Source organism: Thermobia domestica, chromosome 14, assembly GCF_964235325.1.
Source record: "Thermobia domestica chromosome 14, izTheDome1.hap1.1, whole genome shotgun sequence".
In the NCBI taxonomy this organism is placed as follows: Eukaryota; Metazoa; Arthropoda; class Insecta; order Zygentoma; family Lepismatidae; genus Thermobia; species Thermobia domestica.
Genome location: NC_137467.1, coordinates 51080626 through 51099460, shown reverse-complemented (window position 1 = coordinate 51099460; position 18835 = coordinate 51080626). Strand labels below are relative to the sequence as shown.

The 18835-nt window shown below is 34.8% G+C and overlaps 1 protein-coding gene across 4 annotated transcripts in view; it reads left to right on the top strand.

Annotated features, from left to right (window-relative positions):
- Positions 1 to 18835, top strand: part of LOC145669671 (paired box protein Pax-6-like) — a 474824-nt gene that overhangs the window by 381681 nt on the left and 74308 nt on the right. For all 4 annotated transcript variants that reach the window (XM_081737929.1, XM_081737930.1, XM_081737928.1 and 1 more), the window contains one exon: positions 3504 to 3610. In XM_081737929.1, coding sequence (XP_081594055.1) covers positions 3504 to 3610 — 107 coding nt within the window. The remainder of the gene's footprint in view (positions 1 to 3503; positions 3611 to 18835) is intronic.

Below are 18835 nucleotides of genomic sequence, written 5' to 3'. Positions count from 1 at the left end.
CACCGCTAGCAAATGAGAATGTTTAGCGCCATTTAGAAGCAAGATTGAACGTAGAAAAGTGTTGATGTTACTTTCTGAAGAAGAGAGTGAAGAACTTACGAAAATTTTATTTGCAAACTGCCGCTTATGCAACCCACTTTACACTTCCCTAACTGCAAGAAAGTAACGGTCGACTTTGTACAGCAGCCTCGCTCTTAATACGTACTTCTTATTTCCTTCACAGGGATGCAGCCGTCTCTTTCTCACCCTCTAAGATTGTCCTCCTACTTGACACATATTAGTCAATAATGGAAGCTTACTTAGGTGTGAGTGGTTCGTACTCAGTCATAAGTGCAGCTACTACAGTGAGAAAAATCCGAACTCCGGACAGCAGTATGTTGTACAAATATACAGTATCGTCTTGCTTACTAGAGAAATCAGTACGGAGCAAGAAGCATATGTTATCCGTATGCTACATAGGCACTGCCCTTAGATGTTACATCATGCCGTTGCAGGATGTCTTATATCTAACAGTCTTCCTTATATTACATACATATATGTATGTTACCTTCGTCAGCTATATGTTATATACATCCAATTGTATGTGAGATCCTGACCGCCTATATTGTTTCATACGGAAAGTACGTATAGATGGAACACTTATACGGAAAGTATTATAAAACACGCGTTTTCAATTATACGTCTGCTGTACATTAAGTCCAAAAACTCCATGAATTAAGCATGTAACCTACCTTTTTAAGTACGCCCCCTACATTTTTTCTCAATGTATACTAAAATTTAAAACTGTAAAACATACGTTAAAAGGACTTTACAACTTTGTAAATTTCTATAAATTTATTCGAACTACTTACAGAGCTGGTTTTAGTGTAATTTTGGAGTGAAACAGAAAGAATTTTGATTCACGTAATACATAGTACTGAATAGCACCACCACTAACTATGACAAAAATGGTTTACTTCATTGGTTCCTAGCGTGTTGTGTATTTTGGTTTGAAAGTCTGGAAGTCTCCTACAATTGTTCAACGGAATTTTCGTACAAAGTGTGACGAAGATCCTGCTACTAGGAAAACTATTTATGAATGGCGTAAGTGTTTTGTTGAGACCGGATGTTCAATCTCTCAGACATGCTGTTGTGGATTTGGTAGGAAATGAGATGTCTGTGAAATCATCCTTGAATTCCTATTTAATATGATTAACTGTAAGATATAGAAAAAAAACTTGATCTAGTTTGCTTCAAAATGACACCAAAACCAGTTCTGTAAGTAGTCTGAATGGGCCTTATGCAGAATCGTTGTGACGCATGATTACTGTCATACTAAGAGCTCGACTAACATACGTTTTCTGCAGTACTCAATTATTTAGTATGACGCTAATCAAACGTCGAAACGTCTCTACATAAGGCCTAATAAGTTTATATGAACTTACTAAGTTGTAAAGTCCTTTTTGAAGCACAGTGGCGGATCCAAGGGGGGAGCTATAGGAGCTATCCCCCTTGACGCTCAGGTTTACACTGGATAAAATGGGCTTCAATCCTGCTTTACACAGGATAAAACAGCAAACTATGGTTTAGCTCCTCCCTTGATCATATCCTGGATCCGCCACTGTTGAAGCATCCTGTATGAATGAGCAGCCATCTGTATGAATATCATTATTTAACGCAGATTATCTAACGTAAGTCTAAAAATAGGTGCGTAAAACCATGCCACCTATCGGGAAGAAAGTAGTACACAATTATAATTAATCAGTGGTTAAGTGCTCACCTCTGCTGCGAGGAATTCGTCGTTCAATCTCAACCAAATGTACTTTGTGGTGGACAAAAAAGATGTGTGTAAGGGTTTTATTGGAAGTTCTCTCCGTTTCCTCCCACACTCATCTCATTGTCATCGTCTCCAATAACCTCGGAGCACAAAATCGTGAGATGTTAAACTCAAAACAAATATTTTATGATAATTTTCAAACACTTAAATTTTGTTTTTAACTACGAGACACACCGTCTACACCAACCGATAGGTGATATACAGTTCAGTAGCGCTATTTCAGGTTTTATGCCAGGGGGTGGTGGAAAAGGGGAAGATTTGTCTATCGACATAAAAGTTTTACGTTTTTCTCAGTATATTAGTATACAATTTACTGTAAAAAGTGTGTGTTCCTTAAACTCAGGATTTGAGGCAATTGCTCCTCTCTCCCCTCCCCAAATGTACCCCCTGATCGAGCTGAGTAAAAAGATAAATAAAATCTCATGCGTGAATTTTGAGAAAACCAAGATAAATGAATTTTTATGGCGCCACAAAGTGTGTCACAGGCTTGCCAATCATACGATAATTTATCGTGATACACGATAGTTCAAGCCTTAATGTTATATACGAAAATACCCTTGCGATAATAGTTGAGTATATGATAATTTTAGAACGCACACTGTTTTTGTAGTTTTTGAATGTGCAAACAAATTGTAAATGTGCATTATATAATTATAAAACGCTGTTTTTTTCTTTAAAACAGTTATTCCCGCTAAAATAAATCAATAACAATTTGAGAGTTGGCAAAAGACATTCTTCTTTAAATTCCTGCATCTATTCTTTAAATTCAATTATTTTTACGAGGGGGTAGAAATATTGTTGTTCAGAGTAGTCTTAACAAGAATAAAAGAAAATGATGAGGACAGTGATGCTGAATTGGAGTCTAAAACTGAAGATTACCAGATAACTTTATTATATATTATTGATACTACTAGTAGTATTATACCTATTTCTACAATTATCACTTGCATAACAAATATACGAAAATTTTTTTTGTAATATACGATAATTTTAAAGACGAAAATCGATAATTTTGTTCTCTGCGGTTGGCAACTCTGATGCGGTTGGCAACTCTGATGAGAACAGATTATTAGGATCATCGCAAGTGAGACTAAAAAAGACATTATAATATGAGTATATGTGTACGTCCGTTACTACTTCTCACGATAAATTTTGAATGAAAGCGAATTTTAAAATTCTTCCTTCGAAATTGAAAGCTACAGCAATTATTCCGACCGAATTCGTTAACGGAGACAATCCGTTAACATATTAACGGTTAACGATGACACATGTCCGTCCGTTACTCTACGGGATAAATCTTGAACGAATGTGAATTTTTTTCTTTGTTTGTTTTGCAAAGGTAGTAAAAGTTTACACATTTCGCCGTTGGGTGGAAACAGACACCCTCTAGCAGTTGACATCTACCGGAGGAAATTAACACTTCTAGTGCGTGATTCTTTCTACTGTCTGCTGAAGATTATATATATTTGTGTTCTCTTATGGGTGACTGACATATAAATGTGGTGATAGGAGTAGAACGCTAATTTATCAATTGTGACTTTTTGTTAACATGATTGAGTTTCAAAAGTTTATAAAGCACCACACACACACACACATCCAATTGTAACGTACGATCCATTGGCACTCACGTAGCATGTCAGCTCAATTTGTGTTTCAGGTTGTTTAATATGTTTATATTTTATCCCAGGTACCCAACGGCAGGTGGTAGTCCATTTCCAACCCTTCAACCTAGTCCAAGCCCCGGTCATAATGGCAGCTGTAGCATCGCTCCGGATACCGATGTTCAGAAGAAGGGTAAGTACCGTTAACAGCATTTATTTCTTCTCTTCAACTAATGGCGTACATAGTATTTTATCGATGAAGAGTTCAAGTGATACATCTTGTATTCTTTAAAGGACAAGCGTGATTTCTGTATAATTATAGTAAATATCTTGCTCAAGGGGAAAGAACGGCTTAAACCCCGAAACCTTCCATTGCATAAATCACTGTTTCCAACTAATTTATATGTTTAAGTACAGATTCCCAACTAATTTGTGATTTCCCACTAACAAAATAGTAAGGTCAACTTATCGGATGTTGGTTAATGCAGTACTGTATTTATTTTTCTTTCTTCCCATTGGAGCATGGATCTTCTAATGCTCACACGATTCCTTCTTTCTCTTTTTTTATTTGTAGAAATGTTTTCCCTGATCCTTAGATACCCTTTTGTACATCGTACAGACATCCCCTAACCATGTTTTCGTTTGATATTCCGCTCCAGGAACCTACAGACTTCTTCAAAGCGAGTATTCTTAATCTATCATTCGAAGTGTTTTCAGTACGAAGGTAATCGCGTCACATATGCAGTACTAAAATGAGACTGGCGCTTGAAAACTTGTGTGCATAAGTACACAAATACTTGTACAAAACTTTTGGAAAAGACGCCAGTAGGAAGCTAAGAAACCCATAGGTTGTGAAATATACACACAAATGTTGAACCTCGTACAAAACTATTTGAAAAACACGTTAGGAGAATTACAGGAATCCAGAGACTGTGAAAGATTGCACACAGACAAAAACTATTTGAAAAACTGGCAGGAAGAATGCAAGAATCCCAGAGACTGTGAAATGTTTTCACACACACAAAACAACTTGGAAGAACATGGCAGGTAGAATACAAGAATCCCGGATACTGTGAAATGTTTGCGCACATACAAAACTATTTGAAAAAGGTAGCAGGATGAAAAATCACAGAATCTGTAAAATGTTTACACATATACATAATTGTGTATACATTTATAAAGCTAATTGAAAAAAAAAACATGGAAGAAAGAATAAAAGAATCCTATAGACTGAAATATTTGCACACTCACAAAACTATTTGGAAAATACGACATGAGGAACATAAGAATTCCAGAGATTGTAAAATGTTTTCACACATATGTAAATATTTACACACATACAAAACTGTTCGGAAAACACGGAGGAAAGAATAAAAAAAAAAAATCCCAGAGATTGTCAAATGCTTACACACAAAACAAAAATTGGAAAATATGGCAGGAAGAATACAAGAATTCCAGAGATTGTGAAATGTTTGCACATGCATATAAACGTTTACACACAGAGAAAACTTTCTACAAAATACAACAACAAGAACAAGAAACCCAGAGGTTTTGCATTGTGGTGAGATATTGTTCCTTTCTTCAACAATGACAAAACAGAAAAAGAAAAAAGACTTGAATCCCCTCAAGATTAAGTTGATTGATCACGTTTCTTGGACAAATATTGTTACAGAATCTCTTTATATGTTACACTGTGATTGATGAAAAGATGGCAATATGCGTTTTCCACTTCTTCCTTTGTACAGAAGTATCCGGAACCACTTCTTCGTCCACTTAGCACCCTCCTCTCTTCCTTATAAATTGCTTTGTATGTGTTAACTGTAGCCGTCTTACTTTTGTTGTTTAACATGTGACAGCTTCCCCTTTGACTCTCAGGGCAATTTATTCTTCTATTGCAACGTTGAGGTAAGCAGTACTTATGACTCGAGAGTAACAAAACCGAAACAACACTTACAAGTTACTTCAAGAGGATACTATTAGCTTGAAACTGATACACTTCTTATAAGCAACAAAAGAAGTACACTTTTTATGAAGTTCATTGGTTACAATGAAAAAGAAGTATGCTGCATAAGTTTTTCCATAAAGAAATCCACATATAAACAAGTATGACCTTCGCATGTACAGTAACCGATCCCAAGAATAGTTTTGACATTACGATTAAATTAAAGCGTGTTTCATCTAAGTATAACTAGATCTTGACCGTTTGTGTGAAGCATGAGTTTAATCACTGCGAAATTAAAATACCGCTAATTTTACAGTAATTATGTAATATCTTCAAATAGATAAAAGATAATCGAAATGTGGATCAAGAACGAGCTAGACAATTTTAGTTTGCATGAGGTACCGTTATCGCGAGTCACCTAGTTGCTTTCCATTTGCAAGCATTTAGAAACGCGAAAATAAATGCCCGTTTTCTAAATGGCTAGAAATCGAAAGCACGTGAGTCGTGATAACGGTATCTCATATGAAATAATATTGTCTGTTACATGATGCATAGTATAAAATTATCAACTGATAAATTGATTGTAAGAACACAATGAAGAGAATTATATCAACGTTTAGAAGACACGCAAGTCATTACACAATAACAACTGTGGTTTAAACGTTGTTGACTTGCCTATCTCCATTGTGTTTGTAAATCGTTTTATCACTTTATAATTTTATACTATGCATTATGAAACATTAAAAGTGTTTGAGATCTCAGACTAGAGTGAACTAGTGTTACCTGCGAGAAATTCGAAAAGAAAACGAGAATTGTCATATTTCTATTCTCATATAAAATTTCAAAATGCACTTCTTGTATCGTGGATAACATTACTTACTAATTTATAAAAAGAAATCCTTTGATTGATTTCTGAGTTGCCTTCCTTTGATTTGATTTGTGCCTTGTTTTCTTAAAGAAAGTTGGTATCATTGATAACACTACTTACTGATTTATAAAAGTATCCTTTGATTGGTTTCTAAATTGTTTTCCTTTGATTTGATTTGTGCCTTGTTTTCTTAAAGAAAGTTGGTATCGTTGATAACACTACTTACAAATTTATAAAAGTATCCTTTGATTGATATCTAAATTGTTTTCCTTTGATTTGATTTGTGCCGTGTTTTCTTAAAGAAAGTTGGTATCGTCGATAACACTACCTACTAATTTATAAAATTATATTCTTTGATTGATTTCTCAATTGTTTTCGTTTGATTTATTTGTAACTTGTTTTCTTAAAGAAAATTGAATTTTACGTTAAAACCTGTCCATTTTTAAACCACTTCTCAGTGAATAAAAATATAATATAATCAAATTGCAACATCTTCATGTTTCTTGTTAAGAACAAAGGACGAACTTCTTATACCAAGAAAAGCGGGGTAAAACAACAAGAGTTTCCAGCGTTAAAATAAGAAGTGTACAAGAATTTATATAACAAGATCTTTTGCTTCATTTTCTCAGCTTAAGCTGTAGACGGCTCACTCGTTCATAGCTAGCAGGAAGAACATCGGCAAGAGAAAGAGAAAGAGAGAGAACGAACTCTTATCCCATGAAGCATTTCCAACAACCAGTCACTCCTTCTAGCCAAGCCCCCCCCCCCCCCATTCTCCTGTGACGTATACCACCCAACAGAAACTCATATCCGAAGAGTGTAATATTAAATTTCTGGAATTTCAGAAACGGTTGGTAACGTGGGCGACTGCTTCCAGGAGGAGGGCTGGCTTTTCTGACGGTAGATTTCATAGATACTCTATAGTTTTACTTGAACCCCCTCCCCAGCTACGTCCTCTTATATGAATCTCCCTCTCCTACCCGTTTTACAATTACACCCTTCTACCACCGTCTTCTCGTTGCACCCTGCCGTCAAAATCATTTTTATAAGTTTCCCCACTGGTGATGATAACAAAAATAAGGGTGGTACACTCACTCACACACAGAGAGATAAAGGGTGTTGTAATAGTGACCAGAAATTGTTTTTGGGAGCCGCCGCTATATATATATTAAAAACTACGAACCCCTCCTTTATAATCTTGTCTACCCACCCACCTCTTTACGTAAACCTTAAAATACACGCCCCATTTGCTTACCTCCTCCCACCTTCCCGCCAAAAGCTTTAAATGATTTCGTATGCTTGGTTAGGTATGTCTGTTGCGGCGTTTGTCCAAACATCAGCCAAAAATTCTTCATTATATTAGAGTGTGCAAATACTCTACCCATCGAAAGGAAGGGGTATGTTATGAAACGATTTAAAGGCCGAAAACGAAATAGATTGTTAGGGAACAAGTATGATACACACCATAAGAGAGAAATAAATAATGTATTGATGTATTATAATGTATTGATTATTAAAAGGAAGCTTAAGAATAATAAACTAAATTACTGTATTTATTGTTCGAATCAATTATATTTCTGTCAATCATCAAGTAATTAATTCGTAAAGTTGCAATAAATTAGATGCAATGTTAAGAATAATTTATCCCTATTGCAATACTATTAATTTTTATAAGCGAATAGTAATAATTTATCTTTATTATAATGCTATTACTTTTTATGAGCAAATAGGAAAAATATCTTTATTATAATACTACTACTTTTTATGAGCAAATAGGAATAACTTTATTGTAATACTGTTACTTTTTATGAGCAAATGGGAATCTTTATTATAATACTATTATGTTTTATGAGCAAATAGGAATAACTTATATTTATTGTAATATTATTACTTTTTATGAGCAAATGGGAATCTTTATTATAATACTATTATGTTTTATGAGCAAATAGGAATAACTTATATTTATTGTAATACTATTACTTTTTATGAGCAAATGGGTATAATTTATCTTTATTGTAGTACTATTACTTTTTAGGAGCAAATGGCAATAACTTATCTTCATTGTAATACTATTACTTTTTATGAGCAAATGGGAATAATTTATCTTTATTGAAATACTATTACCTTTTAATTGCAAATTGGTATAATTTAACTTTTGTGATACTATTACTGTTTATGAGCAAATGGGAATAAGTTATCTTTATTGTTAATGCTGTTACTTTTTTACAAGCATATGGGAATAACTTATCTTCATTGTAATACTATTACCTTTTATGAGTAAATGGGAATAATTTATTTTTATTCCAATACTATTACTTTTTGTGAGCAGATGAGAATAAGTTACCTTTATTGTAATACTATTACTTTTTATGAGCAAATGGGAATAATTTGTCTTTATTGTGGTAATAGAACTTTTCATGAGCAAATTGTAATATCTTTATTTAACTAATATTACAATATAGTTTCTTTATTGTAATACTATTACTTTTAAGAACAAAACAGGAATCATTTGTCTTTATTGTAAATTTTTATGAGCAAATGGAAATAATTTATCTTTATTGTAATACTATTACCTTTTATGAGCAAATGGGAATAATTTATTTTTATTTTAATACTATTACTTTTTGTGAGCAGATGAGAATAATTTATCTTCATTGTGATACTATTACTTATTATGAGCAAATAATTTTCTTCGTACTGTTATTTGGAAACTAAGAAACAAGGTCAAGTTTTAGTAAAATATATTCTATAACAAAAAGCAAAAGTGTATAACAAAATGGGTTAAGACAAGACTAGAAACCTTTAGCATATAGCGTTATGAAAGAAGAAGAATTCCCTGACGTTTTTCAATTCACATTCAGTGCACCGACAGACACTTGTTATGCCCATTCACTTAGAATTTCTGAAGGACTGCTGCTGTGCCCCGCTCTTTCTTCCGATGTCGAACAGAAGAATATCTAACAGAAGGAGGGACGAAAATAGACGTATCAATACTAACAAGATCCATCCTTCACATATACATTTTCTTCAACCATTTTTCATACATATTCCATCCCCTTTTCCAAGAGGTTTCTTTTCATATATATATATTTCTTTTTCTGTAGACATGGTTCCATGTGAGTCACATACAAAGACATATATACACACACATACATACATACATACATCAGATGGATGAGTTTTATCCCAAGGCGGTAGACTGTGAGTATCCAAATGGAGAAAGAATTGAAAGAGCACCCAACCGGGTCAACAGCTAGGTTCTTGTGCCACCTGCTGGGGAATACTGAGAACCCAATTTGTCTGTGAGGTGGCCGGCCATCTGTTCTCTTCTACGTTCAATGCGACCGAAAAATCTTTTTCTGGTAGATATTTTTCTGGTATTATTTTCCTACAGTGTGAACTGAAAAGACATACATTTCACAGATGAATATCTTTTTTTTATTCTTTTAATTTCGACACTGGATGTCGTCTGTCAGAAGCAATTTCGAGACCACCACTGCACAAGAGCTTGCAAACTTTTGACAGGACCTCCGAAGAAGATATTGTACTTTAAAGAAATGGTTCGGTTCATAGGTCAGTAATTAACGCAAACTTCACACTGATGTTGCATTAAAGTCAATACGTATCGCTAAATACGTTTGGTCTTTCGATATGAGACGAAGCTAAAGGAGGTGATGATGATGAGATCAATAATAATGATAGAATGAAGAAAGTGAGTGAAAGGAAACGAGAGAATTCTAAGAAAACCTATGCACAGTGGCGGATCCAGGATATGATCAAGGGAGGGGGCTAAACCATAGTTTGCCGTTTTATCCAGTGTAAAGCAAGATTGAAGCCCATTTTATCTAGTGTATACCTGAGCCTCAAGGGGGGCCTATAGCCCCCCTTGAATCCGCCCCTGTCTACGCACACATGTTTATCCAGCATGAAGCTCACTTGGCAAAAGCGGAGATCAAACCATGGACACCACGCAGCAAAGACGAGTCCTCTGCGATTGATCTACAGCGGACCGTAATATTGCATTAGAGAGAATTTGTATAGTTATTTGCGTTGAAATTTCACGTCTCGTCTCGAAAACAAGACAATCGACACTATAAATAAGGTTTGAAATTTAACATAACAATTCTCGTCTCATTTTTGAGACGAGACGAGAAATGTATTAAGTTAAGTGAGAAACAGTGGCTCACGCAAATTTTAGATCTCAAAACATGTTTCAGTGTTACATGATTCTTAGTATTTTAAAAAAAACTATAAATTGATAAAGTTATTGCACGTAGAAAAAAGAGCCATTCTTCAACGTTTAGACATACGCACAATTTGGAACTTACTTAAATAATAAATATGGTTGGCATTGCAATGTCGTGAGGATAATTGGGGTGCTATTTGAGGAAAAGAAATCATGATCTAGAAAGTCAGCATTAACTACGAGAGGAATACATTTACCACACATCATCCTAAAGGCATCAGTACCACAAACCGTAGCTTAAGGATTGTTGCACTGGGAGTTTATTTATTTATTTTAAAGTTTTTCTTAAGAACATTGCGTATTTTTTTATTTACCCAAAAAGTATGTGACAGCAACTACATTTGGCCATAGAAAAATTGTCTAAAGTTCGCTGCTTTTGTATAATAAAAATAATAATAAGCAATTGATGGGCAAACGTTTTGTATGAAGTAAGTTTGAAATACATTTTTTTTATCGGAATAAGCTTTCGTTGACTTCGCCCTTACTAATGGAAGCACCTCACATACATGACAACTCGCCCAACAGACAACAAAATGTGCACTAAAGAGTGGTTATACGTACGTGTTACTGCAGAAAACTATGTAAATTTTTGTCATTTTAATTTTACTCTAGCTGCATTATGGATTAAATTAAGGAATGAGACATATGAGACGTTTCTAGTAACTAGATGATTAACCTTTTCGCTTAATGTAGAGGAGACCAGGTTTCGATTCCAGCTGGAAGTTCATGCGGTTTGGATTTCAAGATGTGTTGCAGGTTCGTCTCTCACATTACCTTGACACGAAAAGTAAGCTTATAAACTCCCAAATACAAGCAAAAATAATAATTTTGCATAAATGAAGTATGTCAAATTATTAATTAACGAAATATCACGAAAATAATATGCACCATCAAAATTATAGTAAAGAACAAACACATTTGGTACAGTCATAATTTTAACAGCTATTTTTATTTTCTGTTGTATCAAATTGTTAATAATAATAATGAACAATCAACTGTATTTTATTAAGATACTTTATATCAGGAAAGGAAAACAGTACGCACGTATCAAAATACTGTTACTTCTTAACAGGAGCGCTACGAAAGTTCTTACATACCTAGTACTATTTCTTTGAATAAAGAAAGGGCAATACTATTACTTTTCATGTTTATTTTATGAAACATCATTTATGACTATTTTTTGAAACTTTTTTATTATTTGGAGAAACTGTTACTTCTTAACTAGAACGTTACGAAAGTTCTTGCATACCTAGTACTATTCCTTTCAATACAGAAAGGATGATACTGTTACTTTTTCACATTTATTTTATAAAGTATTGTTTGTGACTACTTTCTCTGAAAGTTTTATTGTTATTATGGAGAAAGAAGACAAAGCTGGAGAATTCCAGCTCCAGCATCCTTATCCTATTCTGTCTTCTTCTTAATCTGGAGACTTTGTCTCTCTTCGTGTCACCGGCGTCTCTTTCCTGGTTTCCTACTAGCTGGACCAGCGTCATCGTTCAGTTTAGCAGTGTTGTCAAATCTCACACCACGAGGTCCACCAATGCGTTGCCACACTTCCGACCTCTGTGACACCAACGAAAGAGAGCCAAAGGCACAGAGCAAGAGGAGAGGGGGATCAATACCCAAAAGGGTGGGAAAAGAACGACTGTCTCAGTGTTTGCAAGGGGATTTAGGAGAGAGGTAGCGAGAATGGGACACCAAAGGCGAGACTTGTCATTTTGACACCGAATAAGTTATTTTTCTCTTGTGCTCTCTCAGAGTTACATTTTGCCTTTTGATTTCGTTGCGTTTTCTATTCGGAGAACAAAATTTAAAGACGAACTACTTTCGTTTTATTACCCTGACACTAAAGTTTATTTCAAGTAAGAGATTTAAGCAGAACAAAAAAAGTTTGCAAAATATTAATAAAACTTCAATAAAAGAAACTCAATCATTTCAGAACAACTATTGGTCATTAATCATTATTTTGTTATCTTGAATATTTTATTACATTTTTTAACCATAAGAGATGGAGATTTAATTTATAATTATTACTTTTATTAATTATTTTAAAGTCGGACGGACAAATATTATTATGACTGATGAATTAAGAGTCTTCATCCCGGCGAAATTAAAATACCGCTAATTTTACAGCAATTATGTGATATCTTCAAATAGATAAAAGATAATCGAAATGTGGAACAAGAGCGACCTAGACAATATTATTTTACATAAGAAACCTTTATCACGGCTCACTTGTCTGCTTTCGATTTCAAGCCATTTTGAAAGTCGACATTTATTTTCACGTTAATAAACAGCTGAAAACGGAAAGCCACTCGGTGACTTGTGATAACGGTACCTCACGCAAAATAATATTGTCTAGGGCGCTCTTGTTCCATATTTCAATTATCTCTTATCTATTTGAAGATATCACATAATTACTGTAAAATTAGCGGTATTTTAATTTCGCCGGGATGAAGACTCTTTACAAAATAGAAAGTGAAATCAAATACAATTTAGGCCCTATACCTTGTGTTCCACAGTTATGCCTTGTGGGCTAAAGAACACGGATGATTAGTGAAAGTAAATCTTTCAGTTTCACGTCGCATGATTATGTTCTTTAGACTAAAGGGGACGGATGGTTAAGGCAAGCGAATAATGGTAGAAGAATCGGTGGAATGCGAATGTGGGTGGAAGCGAGAATATCCCGAGAAAGCCCACGGATACGGCGTTGTTCACCACAAACTAATTTTGCTGGGTATGGAACCAAGACCCCCCGCACCAGAGGTAAGTACTCTACCGCTGAGCCACGTGGCCCCAATTAGCGGAAGTGAACAAGTATGAAAGAATAAGTGGAATGCATGAACGAGCACAGAATTTGTCGCAGAAGAAGGCAAAGTTTATAGTTCTTTGTTTACATACATATGGAAACCTATTCCACATTACCTTTATTAATGCGAGTAGGACCACCTTTGGCACACAAACCGGCCTGCAGTCGACGGGAACTGGGGAAATACAGGTCGCGTATGGTTGTCAAAGAGATGTTGCACCATTCTTTCGCCAAATCAGGTGTCAGTTGTAGAAACGACGATGGTGGGTAGCGGGCTCGCCCCTTGTTTTCCAAAACTACCACAAGAGATCAATGATATTAAGGACTGGCGATTGTGGAGGCCATGGGAGATGTAACACTTTATCTTCGTGCTCATCAAAGCAGTCCTGGACAATGTGAGCTGTATGAAAAGGGGCTCTGTCATCTTGAAACACGGCATTGTCATCTGGAAAAAAAAGTTTGCACCATGAGATGCAGCTGGTCACCATGGCAGTGACATGCCCATGCAGAGAAATGATGGGTTTGGCAGAATACCAGGATATGCCTGCCCAAATTATCACTGAACCACCACCATTCTTCACTCTTGGTAACTAACAATCTGTATCATACCCTTGTCCTGGCGTTCCCCACACGTAAACTCGACCAATAGTTGGAAACAATGTAAAGGAAGACTCGTCCAACAAGATGGCAGTCTTCTAGTATATACTTTTTAAATATTTTATATAATACAGTCTATGATATATAATTTTTAAAAATCATTTATGGCCTTTTGGCATATAACGTTTAACTCGACATAGAATAAGGGAAAGAATGCAGAGGAAAGGAGTCAGCAAGAAGCTGATTTGTGATACCATCCTGGTATTCACGATATAGTTTCAGCAAAGAAACACTTTGGGTTTAATATAATTTAACTAGTGTTTATACGCGTATAAAAAATATTGGAGAATTAAATTTAGAAACTATTGCTGTTGTGCTTAGAACCTTAATTCCAATTATTGATTTACTTGAATTTCAGGCAGAGGCCACAACCCTTCCCCTCTCTTAATTCTTTGAAGCACGTGCATACTGAAAATGACAATGTGTGTTGAAGTGGACAATGTGTCCGAGGAAACACACGGACAGGATATTGTCCACTACACATTCACGTGGCCGGGGATCGAACAGGGCAGTATACTACTGAACCACTGTGTCCTTATACTTGAAACATACAGGGGAAATAGATTTACTGGTGTATTAATAGGTAAAAAGAGAAATCGTTAAGGATATGCAGAATTAATGCTTTTTCTTATCACCTGTCTTTATTCAGTGAAAAGCAGAGCTCTGAAAACCAAACCCGGCCCGGCCTGGCTAGATCTGTATCCTGTGCCCGGCCTGACTCGACCCGACACGTATCTCGAGCCTGGGGGAAATCAGGCCGGGCTGAGACCTAGCAGGGCACACACGGGCAGAGCATAACCGGCCTGAGAACAAGCAAGTCTAATAAGTCAAGTCAATGCTTCAATATTTAATGGAAAATAAGAGATGTGTCGTCATAACATTGCAATGCCTACGTTGAGTAACAGGCAAACAGTAGGGTCTATTAGCGCCCGATTCGTCTTTTGCAGTGTCCAACCCGATCCAGCTCGGCCCAGAAATACATGTGCCCGATTCGGTCCTATAGCAGTTGTGTCAGGCTCGGAATGTGCCCGGCAAAGGTGCAGCTCGATATACTTAAAACGGACTGGGTCATCCGTATATGTACGAACGGAAGCGCCCGGTTCGTGCAGGGCTCTGGTAAAAAGTATGCAACAGATCTCCTGTTAAATCTGTAATTAAAAAAAAATACAATATTAATCGTTTAAGAAATTTATAAAACTGAAAGTTCCCTTATTATTTATTTACAAGGAGTATAAAGGCTTGTATTAGGCGTACATATAAGTGTCACTGTTAAGTGTGTGTATGCCATTCTAAAAGTAAATACGTTTATTGTAAATATTATCAATGTGTAACAGTTTCGCCACTTGGCTTCATGAGACACTATCATACACTTGACAGTGTCTGACGAAGCCAAGTTGATAGTTGGCGAAACTGTTACACGTTATTAATTTTTTACAATAAACGTACTGTTTTGCTCAGCGAAAAGTTTTAGATTGAATTTAAATCTACTAAAAGCAGCGCTTGTACAAAAGGAAAATATTACATTCAACCTCCTTCTTAACGATCTATTTTCTTGTATATAAGTTACGGCACATAAATTAATAAATAAATCTGTTGCAGTAGGTTTTTTATATATAAGAAAAACTATAAATTATTTACTGGCAACGGACAACATACTTTTCAAAGCCACGAGCATTTGTCTTTCTTGATTTTTTTTTCGTAAACCATGCATGAGAATGTACCCGCTAGTATCTCTTTTTCATCACCTAGATAATATATAAGAGGTATTCATTAATAGATATCTCGTCTGTAAATAACATAGTTAAACAGAAACCAGAGGCTTTATTTATCGTTTTCCAAAAGTACTATTAATGCTTGATTTCTTTATCTTTGATACAATCATACAGTGCATTAGATATAGTATATCTGTTAATACTGAGGTTCCTCAGTCTTTCAATGTATTCTATACTTGATATCCAACTGTCAATGCTTGATTTCCTTTATTAATCTTAAAGTTGCGTGCTTGAATATCTACCCTCATACTGTTTAATTTCTTTGATACAATCTTACAATCTTGGGTGTCTGTTAAGAGGCCTATCAGAGCGAAATTAAAATACTGCTAATTTTACAGTAATTATGTGATATCATCAAATAGATAAAAGATAATCGAAATGTGGAACAAGAGCGCCCTAGACAATATTATTTTACATGAGATACCGTTATCACGACTCACTTACCTGCTTTCGATTTCAAGTCATTTTAAAAATCGGCATTTATTTTCGCGTTTCTAAATGGCTGGAATCGGAAACCTACTAGGTGGCTCGTGATAATGGTACGTCATGCAAAATAATATTGTCTAGAGCGCTCTTGATTCACATTTCGATTATCTTTTACTTATTTGAAGATATCACATAATTACTGTAAAATTAGCTGTATTTTAATTTCGCAGTGATTAGGTCTCTTAAAGCTGGGTTTTCTTTACAAAGTAATGCATAATTTTTATATACAGTAGTATTGGATTGTCAGAAGATTTAGATACTCTTTCGCACTTAATGATACGAATATTCGAGTATAAACGATATTCTAGCTCCGTTTTATCTATTTAGGAACGCCATGCTTCACTTTTTCCTTTACTCGTTCAGAATCATGATCATATAAATATAATCCATCTCTCTCCCTTCTCTCCTCCACCCCTACATTCTCCCAACATTCATCAGCTCTTCTCTCCCTTCCCCCAACGAACCATGCCCATAACAACAACTTTATGCCTACGATGTTTGTGGGCAATTTTGTACTCTGGAAATTCCAGAGCTTTTGGTACTGAAATGTCTGCGGTTGAATCTGGAATCCATCTCTTCTGTGTCGGTGTAGGCTGTATTTTCCAATGGAACCTTTTCTAAATAAATAAATTTAGGGGGAGAAAGTAATATAATAAAAAAGAAGGGTTCAGAAGACGTATTGTGTAGAGAGCAGCGATGTTTAGATGTGTAAAGAACAGTAATTGATATAAAAATTAAATTTTAGACTAAAAGCTTTTAAAAGAACATATATTGAAGGAAATTTTCGTAATGATACCACACCAACTGCTTTCAAGTTATATTATTTCCAGTTTATGCATGTATTATTTAAAAGAACTGTGCTTTTTTACTCTAATTCCAGAAAAATACAGTAATGCATTATTAAAATTAACATATAAGAAAGCAACGTAGTTAAATATGTATCTAGGATTGTTTACAAAACAAAATTTGAGGTTTTCTTTCTCGATAAGGTGTCATAAAAGCAATGAAGTGAAATTAAATCTTTAAGTTTTACGTCCGACGATTAAGTCGGCTGGACTAAACGAGACGGTGATAATGAGAAATGAATGAAATGGTGGAATAAAGAAAGTGGAAGGAAACGGAAGAACTTGGAGAAAATCCGCGCACACTGTGTTTGTTCACCACAAATCTCACTTGGCGTGAGCTGGGATCAAACCAAAGGCCCCTTGCACCAGAGGTGATCGCTCTACCACTGAGATGCCGTAGCTCTATCATGAAAGTAATGTCTCACCTTATCACGAAAATTCTGTCTCGTCGACAACCGTTTGAAAATCTTCCATAATTGTATAATTTTGTTCACCATAATCAATTTATCTCCTTTATGTTTCTACCGAGAAATTGATAGATTCCTATAAATAGATAGTTGGTAGATATAGTTGATAGATAGAGATACCTATTTAATGGAACGCTTGTTTTTTTTTAAAAAAAAATGTCTTAAAAGTTAATAATTTACCGCACTTATAAGATTTAACATTTCAAATGTTGATTCATATTTACTAGTACTCCAGCAAAGTAGCTCCAATAGGTTTCATGAAAATTATTTTTTGTAGATATCATAGCTGTAGAAATGTTTAAATCTATTGAGTATACAGAACTAAGCGTGGGATAGAGAGATGAGACATAAAACTAAAGAACTAATTGGTAATCAGATCAACTTCAGAAATAGGCCACAACTCGTACCGAGTTTCGAAATGATAATACACGATATTCTATGGACCAGCTATTTATTCATCCTCTGAGGTTTAATCGCAACCTCATTGAAATGCTATTTATCCCCAATTCTGGTTTTACACGTATCCCTAAAATAATCTTAAGCCTGAATTCAGGGCTTAATATCAATTTTATATAAATTCGTAATTCTAAATCCAAATCCTATAGGCACAAATCTTAACGACCTTATATCTTTCTGAACCTCTATTGAGATTTTATATCTTCAGGTGTAGACCTAGTACCTATACCACTGAATTTTGTAAAAAGTAATCGTTTTGTAACAAAGCAAATTTATTATAACAACTCACAACTCTCAACTATTTCCACAAAATATTCACCAATATCTAACGCCAGAGTATGCGCCAAATTTTTGTAGTAATTTCCATTACATCAATAGTTTTATAAACTGCAAGATTAAACAAAAGCTAGATTATGATTTTGGACTATTTGTAGTATGATGCTCAGTCATCACTTATTAGTATTATATCTTGATAAATCATTATAATTTATGTCAAATCAGTTTTTGAAAATTTAGTCTTGAAGATTAAAAATTAAAGATTTTATTATATGTATATTTTTACAAATATGGATTACACTACTACTATATTGGGATATATTTTAATCTAGGGACAAATTATTATTTGAAAAATAGTCTTTATTCTGGACCAATTACGTAATAGACTTAAATCTCCATTCAATCATCAATTGAAAAAGATGCCAAATTGATATTTAATAAGATATTTGATTCAGTTAATCATGATTTACTTATTTCTGGTTGCTAGAGTTACGGTCATCTCAAGCAAACTTGCTAAAACCTATCCCATCATTTTCTCTTATCTGAAAAATGAGAACGAATGATCCAAATATAGTATATTTTTCTTAGACG